At 48.5% G+C, this 10,051-nt stretch overlaps 1 protein-coding gene across 1 annotated transcript; it reads left to right on the forward strand.

Annotated features, from left to right (window-relative positions):
- Positions 1–9,760, forward strand: LOC125162900 (beta-defensin 118-like). The gene is made up of 4 exons (XM_047854435.1): positions 1–471; positions 2,954–3,092; positions 8,452–8,519; positions 9,639–9,760. The coding sequence occupies exons 1-4, from the start codon at positions 414–416 to the stop codon at positions 9,743–9,745; spliced, it is 372 nt and encodes a 123-aa protein (XP_047710391.1). The 5' UTR covers positions 1–413; the 3' UTR covers positions 9,746–9,760.
- Positions 9,761–10,051: the final 291 nt, after the last annotated feature.

Consider the following 10,051-nt stretch of genomic DNA (forward strand, 5'->3'; position numbering starts at 1 on the left):
GAGCTTACTTAACTTTCATTACTTTGTAGCACATAGAAAAGACGATGCCTTGTTTTCTGTGTATGACGGGGGGTCTTGGAGGGTATCAAGGTGAGTCATAAAAAGGGCTGACATATAGAAAAAAAACAAAACTCTCTGGCTGTCGTGTGACTTCTTCCCGCTGGACCCTAACAGGTAAAAGTGGATAAAGGCAGGCTTGTCAGCTCAGGGGTGCTGGTCCGGCTGTGGGCGGGCCGTAGTCAGGAAGTCCGAGGGAGGCAGGCTGTTCCAGGGCTGCGTGTAACTGTGGGACGCTGAGGCACGTGTAAGTGACGTGTGCTCCATGTGATGAGAGGGGGCAGAGAGTCCAGACCTGTCCTCCTTTGCTTGTCACCTCCTCAGGCCAGACACCAGCCTTTGAGCCACCTGAAGTCATGAAGCGCTTTTTGCTAACCTTGGCTGTGCTGCTGCTCTTGTCCTGGGTCATTCCAGGTAACCCAGACCTCTTCGGGGGAGGGTCGGGGATGGGTCTCAGCTGGGGACCCCCAGCGCCTGGGAGGACGGGCTGGTGGGCCGCAGAGCGGAACACCGCTCATCCGGGGAAGAGAGAGGAGCCCCCAGATCCTGGGAGAGACCCTGCCCCACCACTTACCAGCTCTGTGACGTCCCCGGGGAACTACCTGGCCCCTCTGAGTTGCAGTGTCTCGTTCTTCCGTTTAGAATAAATCAGGTTTGAGATCCACATGGAACACAAAGAAATTTTATGCAACCCATGTAGCTTTTTTATTTATTTTTGATTTTTTAATGTTTATTGCTGAGAGAGAGAGACCGAGAGATGGGGCACGAGCAGGGGAGGAGCAGAGAGAGAGGGAGACACAGAACCCGAAGCGGGCTCCAGGCTCCCAGCTGTCAGCACAGAGCCCGACACGGCGCTCGAACCCACAAGCCGCGAGGTCATGACCTGAGCCGAAGTCGGACACTTAACCAACTGAGCGGCCCAGGCGCCCCCCGAATGTAGCTTCTTTATTTTCCAAACCCACGTGAGAGGAGGGCTGGCGCTCAGCCAGTCTCCTTTTCCCGTGGCAGGTGCCAGTTCTTAGGCACCGAATGTCACCTGCCGATTTTTCTGCCGGCTCCCCCTGACCTCCACTCCTCGGTCAGCTCCAGGGGCCAAGGGCAGGAGGTCAGGTGTGGGAGGAGGAGTGGGGGAAGGCTGGGAAAGCAGGAAGGAGGCATGGCAATAGTGACCTCTCTCACACGAGTCCCTGGAATCACTTGGCTTTTGCCCCACTTACAGCTGCCCGAAGAGAGACAGAATCTCCTAACTCCCATTGCCCGTCTGTGCCAGGCCCTGTACTGGAGCCTTGGAAAGGTTTTAAGTAGAGAAGAGCCCATGTCAAACTTGCCCAGCCCCAGGTGCTAGGGCGGTCCCCTCTTTGTGATCTGACAGAAGCTTCTACCCCTGTCACCCTCGGCGTCTCTAACTTTCTATTTAATCGTGTTCATTACTAGTCCTGTGTCGATAAATGTGGTTTATTTTGGAGAGAGAGAGACAGAGACAGAGAGTGGGGCTCGAACTCACGAACCAAAGGAGGGATCATGACCCGAGCCGAAGTCGAACGCCTAATTGACGGAGCCACCCATATCTTCCTTTCTTTTTAAACACAGCCTCTTTTTCACTCTGTATTTCTCTTATGCCATTATCTGCTAATTTACTTGATCATGTATTCCTTCTAATTTAGTCTTTACTAATAAAGTGATGTTTTTATTTATTTATTTTTTTAATTTTTTTTCAACGTTTATTTATTTTTGGGACAGAGAGAGACAGAGCATGAACGGGTGAGGGGCAGAGAGAGAGGGAGACACAGAATCGGAAACAGGCTCCAGGCTCCGAGCCGTCAGCACAGAGCCCGACGCGGGGCTCGAACTCACGGACCGCGAGATCGTGACCTGGCCGAAGTCAGACGCTTAACCGACTGCGCCACCCAGGCACCCCAAAGTGATGTTTTTAAATGTACAATTCTTGGGGTGCCTGGGTGGCTCGGTTGGTTGAGCGTCTGACTTCGGCTCAGGTCATGATCTCACGGTCTGTGAGTTCGAGCCCCGTGTCGGGCTCTGTGCTGCCAGCTCAGAGCCTGGAGCCTGCTTCGGATTCTGTGTCTCCCTCTCTCTCTGCCCCTCCCCCGCTCATGCTCTGTCTCAGAAATAAACATTAAAAAAAAATTTTTTTTAATGTACAATTCTTTCCGAGATACCATCGTGTCACATCTGAAGTTTTTTTTCATGCTAATGGCTTTTATACGCTCTTCATTTGATCCCCACCACAACTGTCTGAGGCAGGTTCTGTATCTTCTTTTTATTTTTTTTTTTTAATTTTTTTTTTCAACGTTTATTTATTTTTGGGACAGAGAGAGACAGAGCATGAACGGGGGAGGGGCAGAGAGAGAGGGAGACACAGAATCGGAAACAGGCTCCAGGCTCTGAGCCATCAGCCCAGAGCCCGACACGGGGCTCGAACTCACGGACCGCGAGATGGTGACCTGGCTGAAGTCGGATGCTTAACCGACTGCGCCACCCAGGCGCCCCCTGTATCTTCTTTTTAGAAAAGAGGAAATCGGTGCTCCGAGAAAGGAAGTAACCTGCTTGAGTTCTTCTAGTTGGCTGTGGTATAGACAGATTTCAAAACCAGGTGGGTGGGTTCCGACAGTCCGTGTTCCTAAGTGTTATGACCGGACCCCAATGACCCTTAATTATTATGACCCGCTGTACCCATGAGACGGAACATTCAGGAAGAGCAGTGAGTGGCATGGGTGTCCAGAAAGGATGTGAGACTTTCCCACCGCCCTATACATCGTGGGAGGTGACTCCATGTTCTAGGGTCTTCTGCGTGGCTATTAGTTAGCCCTCTCAAGCCAGGACCTAGCGCCCCTCAGGACTGATGTCGGCTTCTCTCCCTTTCCGCCCTTTGTATCAGGCAGCACTGAGAAATGCTGGAATCTTCGTGGCTCCTGCCGTGAGAAATGCATCAAGAATGAAAAGATTTACGTTTTCTGCATGAGTGGAAAACTGTGCTGCGTGAAGCCCAAGTTTCAGCCAAAGTCGTTACAGACGTGAATTAGTGCTCTGAGCCCGAGGGCACAGAAATGAAGAGAACCCTGCCCCGAGTCTGACCTCAGCAGATTCCTGAGCTTGATTAAAATACCTTTGGATGTTTTCTGTGTTCGTCTCTCGGCACACCTAATCAAAGTCGGGTAGAAGGAAGGCTTGGGTAAGGAAGTATGTATAGAAGAGGAAACCAGATCCACTGTATGTTAGATGCATCTATGATCTTATCGTCCCTTTAGACCTACCTGAGAGGTAGGTACGGTTATCAGTTTTATTTTATGGATAGTGAACCTGAGGATCAGAGTAGTGAAGTGATTTACTCAGTGCCATTCACATAACTATCATGGGGAGATGCTGGGATTACATACCCGTCCGCGTACAGGCTTAGAAATAGCTCCTCGCCTCTTGGACCATGGCAAATATAAACAGAGATGCGTATCGTATTTATTTGAACCTCTGAGATAGGAAGCTGGGGCAGGCAGTGTTACAAGGGGTCTTACGTTCTGGGATTGCTGTAGAAGCTGAAGAGTTAAGCTGAAGTTATATTCACTCCCAGGCCTGATTCTTAATCCATTGTTTCTTTCTATGTGTATTAGTTTAATTTTTTATACTTAGTTTGGATTTTCATCAAAGCCAAACGTAGTTTTAGGACTCAGCTTTGAATAAGGGGCTATAATAACATATAGCCCACACATCTCCCTTTCTCCATTTCTTGCGTTCCAAAGAGAACCACTTTCTTATCTTTTAAATCTTTTATTTATTTTGAGAGAGAAAGAGAGAGAGAGAGTACAAGCAGGGGAAGGCCAGAGAGAGAGGGAGAGAAAGAGAGAATCCCGGGGCGCCTGGGTGGCGCAGTCGGTTAAAGCGTCCGACTTCAGCCAGGTCACGATCTCGCGGTCGGCGAGTTCGAGCCCCGCGTCAGGCTCTGGGCTGATGGCTCAGAGCCTGGAGCCTGTTTCCGATTCTGTGTCTCCCTCTCTCTCTGCCCCTCCCCCGTTCATGCTCTGTCTCTCTGTGTCCCAAAAATAAATAAACGTTGAAAAAAAAATTAAAAAAAAAAAAAAAAAAGAATCCCAAGCAGGCTCCGCACTGACCACACAGAGCCCGATGCGGGGCTCGAACCCATGAACCGTGAGATCATGACCTGAGCCGAAACCAAGAGTCGGACGCTTAACCGACCGAGCCACCCAGGTGCCCCTCATATCTTTTAGTTGTTTCTTTGGATTTCACTCCATATCTCCAAATAATATGCTTACGTACTATTGTTATTTCCTTTCTTTTTTTTCATTTTTACGTATTCCCCATTGAATTCCTGATATGAAAAATGAGAATTTAGCTGTCTGTGATCTCCTCTGAATAAGGTCAGAACCATTAGGTAGCTTATCAATTTTATCTGCCTGGAGTTGGACTTCCTCCAGACTGAACTGGGTGCCTCCAGACCCGCTGCCATCCTGGGTCTCTGTTGACGTCATTCTGGGGATTCTCTTTGATTTTCTCCTGTGATAAATGCCCTGCTTCCTGGATCCTAGACCTTTCTTGACCTGCCCCTTCACTTTTGGCAGAGCACCTCCTGATGGCCTCTGGAAAACATCTGGCCTCCATGTACTAACCTCACACTCGGTTAGTAGTTTGGTTGCCCGTTCCATATTGGAAATGATTTCCTCTCAACCTTCTGAAGGCATTGTTGCATTGCTTTTCAACATCGAGTGTCACCGTGGAGAAATCCGAGACCGTTCCGAAACTCGTCTCGGTATTTTTTTTTTTTTTTAATTTTTTTTTTCAACGTTTATTTATTTTTGGGACAGAGAGAGACAGAGCATGAACGGGGGAGGGGCAGAGAGAGAGGGAGACACAGAATCGGAAACAGGCTCCAGGCTCCGAGCCATCAGCCCAGAGCCTGATGCGAGGCTCGAACTCACGGACTGCGAGATTGTGACCTGGCTGAAGTCGGACGCTCAACCGACTGCGCCACCCAGGCGCCCCTCGTCTCGGTATTATAAACTGTTCTTTCTCTCTGAAAGCTTTTACGATGTTCTCTCTACTACGGGGTGTTGAAATTTCATCATGATGTGCCTAAATTTTTTGTAGGATTATTTTAATCAATTCTACTCAGCACTCAATGGACCCCATCAGTTTGGAAATGCATGTCTTTCAATTCTAGAATGTTTTTTTCCTTGACTTATTTCTTTGATGATTTCCTGCCTTTTGTGTTTCTTGCTTCCTATTTATGTAACTCTTTTCTTCCTTCCTTCCTTCCTTCCCTCCCTCCTTCCTTCCTTCCTTTCCTAGAATTCTTATTTTGCAAATGTGGGATTCCCTAATTTTCTCATTTTCTTTTTTTTTTTTTTTTAATCGAGAGAGAGAGGGTGCAAGTAAGGGAGGGCAGAGAGAGAGAGAGATTGAGAGAGAAGTGGGGCTCACCCGAAGCAGGGCTTAAGCTCACCTGATGTGGGACTCAAACTCACCAACTGTGAGATCATGACCTGAGCTGAAGTCAGAAGCTTAGCTGACTGAACCACCCAGGCGCCCTAATTTTCGCATTTTCTTATATTTTCTCTACTGCTTTTATCTCATTTAATCTAATTTCTAGAAATTTTATCTTTGTACTTTTATTCACTAAAATTTTTTTCTTATTCTTTTTTCTTTTTATTTATTTTTTTAATGTTTATTTTTTATTGTTTATTTTTATTGTTTAAAAAATATTTATTTTTTAATGTTTATTTTTTAAGAGAGAGAGAGAGTGAGAGAGAAAGAGCACAGTGGGGAAGGGGCAGAGAGGGAGGGAGACACAGAATCTGAAGCAGTCTCCAGGCTCTGAGCTGTCAGCACACAGCCCGACGCGGGGCTCAAACTCATGAACTTCGAGATCATGACCTAAGCTGAAGTTGGATGCTTAACCGACTAAGACACCTAGGCGCCCCTTTTTCCTTTTGTAAAATAATTAATTAATTACTTTTTGAGAGGGAGAGAACTCGAGTGAGCAAGGGGCAGAGAGAGAGGGAGAGAGAGAGAGTATGGAGCCTGGGGCGGGGCTTGAACTCATGAACCGTGAGATCATGACCTGGGCTGAAGTCAAGTGCTCAGTCGACTGCACCACCCAGGTGTCCTTTTTTCCTTTCTTTTTAAAAATAATCCTGTTCTAGTTTCATGGTATTAATAGCTTCTCTCATTTTGATGATTTTTCCGATGACGATGATGTTGTCTCCTGCATAATCTACTTCTTTTCAGTTGCTGTTATTATTATTATTATTTTGTTGCCACCCATCCCTCTCTTCCTCCTCCTCCTCCTCCTCCTCCTCCTCCTTCTTTTTCCGGTATGTTAGAAGCTTTCCTCATCTGGTAAGTAGTTCTTGGTTATTTGCTTATATTGTGAGTGGGCCATGACCAACTGGCTTCATTTATCAAAGAACACACAGTGTCCGTGTCTTCAGGTCTTTTTTTCTTCTTGGACCGGTCAAATCTCCCCTGGAAGAATCCTCTGCAATCTTTAGGACCTGAAAGTGTGCCTTCCTCTCGAATTCATATGCTGAAATCCCAACCCCCAGTGGGATGGCGTCAGGAGGTGGGGCCTTTGGGTGGTGCTTAGAGCCCTCATGAATGGGATTCGTGTCTCTATAAGAAAAGACCCCAGGGGCGCCTGGGTGGCGCAGTCGGTTAAGCGTCCGACTTCAGCCAGGTCACGATCTCGCGGTCCGGGAGTTCGAGCCCCGCGTCGGGCTCTGGGCTGATGGCTCAGAGCCTGGAGGCTGTTTCCGATTCTGTGTCTCCCTCTCTCTCTGCCCCTCCCCCGTTCATGCTCTGTCTCTCTCTGTCCCAAAAATAAATAAACGTTGAAGAAAAAAAAAGAAAAAAAAAAAGAAAAAAAAAAAAAGAAAAGACCCCAGAGAGCTCTCTCACCCTATCTGCCCTGTGAAGACAGTGAGAAGAGCCTATGAATAAACCAGGAGGCAAGGCCTCACCAGACCCTGAATCTGCTGGTGCCTTGATCTTGGACTTGCCAGGATCCAGAACTGGGAGAAAAAAAAAATGCTTATTGTGTAAGCCACCCAGTCAATGGTAGTCTGTTACAGCAGTTGAAACAGAAGCAAACACAGTGTATCTTCAGGGTTTTTTTCCCCTGGGATTGGTCAGATTTCCCTGGAAACTGCCCTCCAAAATCCTGCTCAAAATGTACAAATCTGCCTGTCAGTGTCTTCAAAGCGGAGGTGGGAAAGAAGGCCAGATCTTACCCTTAAATAGGTAAAACTTCACTTAACTCTCTTCCTGTGTTCAATACGATCCCCCTGCTCTCAGAGGGCGCCTTCTTGCCTCCCCCCATCCAGAGACCACGTGTTAGCCTCTTCAGATAAGAAAGCTCTCGTTTTCTGCTCAGGTAAGAGGAGGATTGTCAGTGTGACACGGGAGAGGAGATCTGGGCTGTGCAGATTTTCAGCTGTGTTCAGCAACTGGGCAAGGCTGTAGGGCAAGGATGCGGGCTGGTCTCCACCTCTGGGAAGTACCACAGGCCGGTTCTGAGGCTGCCCAGCACAGAGCCTAACGTGGGGCTCCGACTCACGAACCGCGAGATCATGACCCGAGTGGAAATCGAGAGTCAGACGCGTGACTGGCTTTGTTTTTTATAACACGGTCTGTATCACTTACAAACCTTCACTCCTCCAGACAGTGGAAATCTGATTGCCATCCAATCGGGGCCCCCTGATTTCCTGAGTTCCTCGAGGGACTAAGAGGGGAAAGTGATGTTATCAAGATGGTGGCACAGGTTGTTCTAAACTTCAGTCCCCTTTACGGAAAGACCAACTAGTCGCTATCCATAGACAGGACGGCACTGTGGAAATCTGAGAATTGGGGGTAAGATTGAAGGACCCCCAGACCTCAGAAAAGGAGAAAAAACATACACTCTGACGGTACCCTGCCCCCCACCCCCCGCCCAAGGCCAGCACAGTATTGCAACAAGAGGGATACCCGGGGTCTATGGTTTCTCCAGGGGGAGAAAGCGAACCTAAGCTGGGCACCCAGCTGGGCCTTGTGGGCTGCTTCCAGAGGGGCTCACTAGGGTCTTGCTTCATGGGGATCTTTGGGAGGAATCTGTACGGCTTGAGTACTGGGGATCACATAGAGATGGAGAAGGGAGCGGGGCTTACAGCAGCCAGTACCCGCTCTCGGACTGCATTCCTGCTTGCAGCAGACCCAAGCAGAGATCTCAGCCAGCATTTCTGTCCCTCTGCAGAGCCAGTGATTCCAAATGGCTAGGGAGCTCAGTTGCCAGCTCCCTGGCCAATGATGCACACTCTATGGCCTGCTCCGGCCGGGAAGCAAATGTGCAGCCTTCGCCAACTGCTGAGTATAGCCTTCGGTCCTGCTGACCAGGAGCCTGGCCGGAAACCCTGGCAGCCTGCTGCAGCCCGGCCTGAACACGGAATCCAGCCAGCGGCACCGTGTGGTCCCAGGAGATAGCCTGAGATCCCAGCGGGGCTAATTATGGAGCCCCCCCCCCCCCCCCCTCAGCCTGTAGCTGGGCCCAAGTGTGGAGAACACTCAGTGGCACCACCCTGTCAGGAAACGCAGCCTGAGATCTCGTCCAACCAGAGGGGACTGCAGAGCCCTTGTAGTGGTTCCTCTCGACCAGGGGCCACAGCCAGCAGCCCCACCCGACCACAGAGTCCAGCCGGCCACAGCAGCCCTACCTCCTGACCTCAGAGAGGGTCATACTCAGCTGTGGAAGGTTGCAGGCTCTTCCTCTGAGGTCAGCAACAAGACAAGGTGCCCACTCTTGCTACTTACATTTAATATAGTCCTACAAGTCTATAGAGCAATCTGGCAAGAAAAAGAAATGAAACGTATCCAAATTGGAAAGGAAGAAATGAAGTTTCCTCTGCAGATGACAGGATTGTGTATATAGACACGTCCTTAAAGGCTCCACCAAAAAGCTTAGGACTAATCAACAAATTTAGCAAGGTTGTAGGACACAAAACCAACAGACAAAAATCAGTTGTGTTTCTGTACCCTCACAATGAATTATCTGAAAAGGAAAGAAAGAAAGACAATCCCATTTAGGGGCGCCGGGGGCAGGGGGGCTCAGTCTGTTAAGCGTCTGACTTTGGCTCAGGTCATGATCCCACGGTTCGTGGGCTCAAGCCCCGTGTCGGGCTCTGTGCTGACAGCTCAGAGCCTGGGGCCTGCTTTGGATTCTGTGTCTCCCTCTCTCTCTGCCCCTCCCCTGCTCACGCTCTGTCTCTCTCTCTCTCTCTCTCTCAAAAATATAAATAAAAACACTAAAAAAAAAAAAAAAAAAACCAATCCCATTTACAATAGCATCAAAAGCAATAAGATACTTCAGAAGAAATTTAACCAGGAAGGTGAAAGATCTGTATATGAAAATTACAAGACTTTGATACAAGAAATCGAAGAAAATACAAAGAAGTGGAAAGGTATTCTCGCGTTCATGGATCAGAAGACTTAGTATCGTAACTGTGTCTATACTACCCAAAGCCACCTTGGATTCTGTGCAATCCCTATCAAGATTCCAATGACAATTTTTTTTTTAATAGGAACAGAAAAAAAAAAAAAAACCAGTCCTAAAATTTGCACGGAACCACAAAAGATCCTGAATATCCAGAGCAATCCTGAGAAAGAACAAAGCTGGAAGCATCACACTTCCTGATTTCAAACTATATTGCAAAGCGATCTTTGGTCATCAAAATAGTATCATACCGGCCTACAAACATGTGCGAAACATGCTGCTCAGCGCTGCTGAGCCAGTCCCGGCAGAGAGCCTCCCCTGCCCGGCCCGGCCGTGAACCCCAGAGACCCCTGTGCACAGCAGCCTTCGCTGCAGAGACCCCAGTCTCGCCTCTGCTTCCGTTCCTCATCAGGAAAAGGAGGAGCGTAATCATCCCTATCTTGCAGGGTTGCAGGGAAGATGAGGTAAACCAGTATGTCTAAACCACTCAGAATAGTTTCTGGCACA

Source organism: Prionailurus viverrinus, chromosome A3 (genome assembly GCF_022837055.1).
Source record: "Prionailurus viverrinus isolate Anna chromosome A3, UM_Priviv_1.0, whole genome shotgun sequence".
NCBI classification, from domain to species: Eukaryota; Metazoa; Chordata; class Mammalia; order Carnivora; family Felidae; genus Prionailurus; species Prionailurus viverrinus.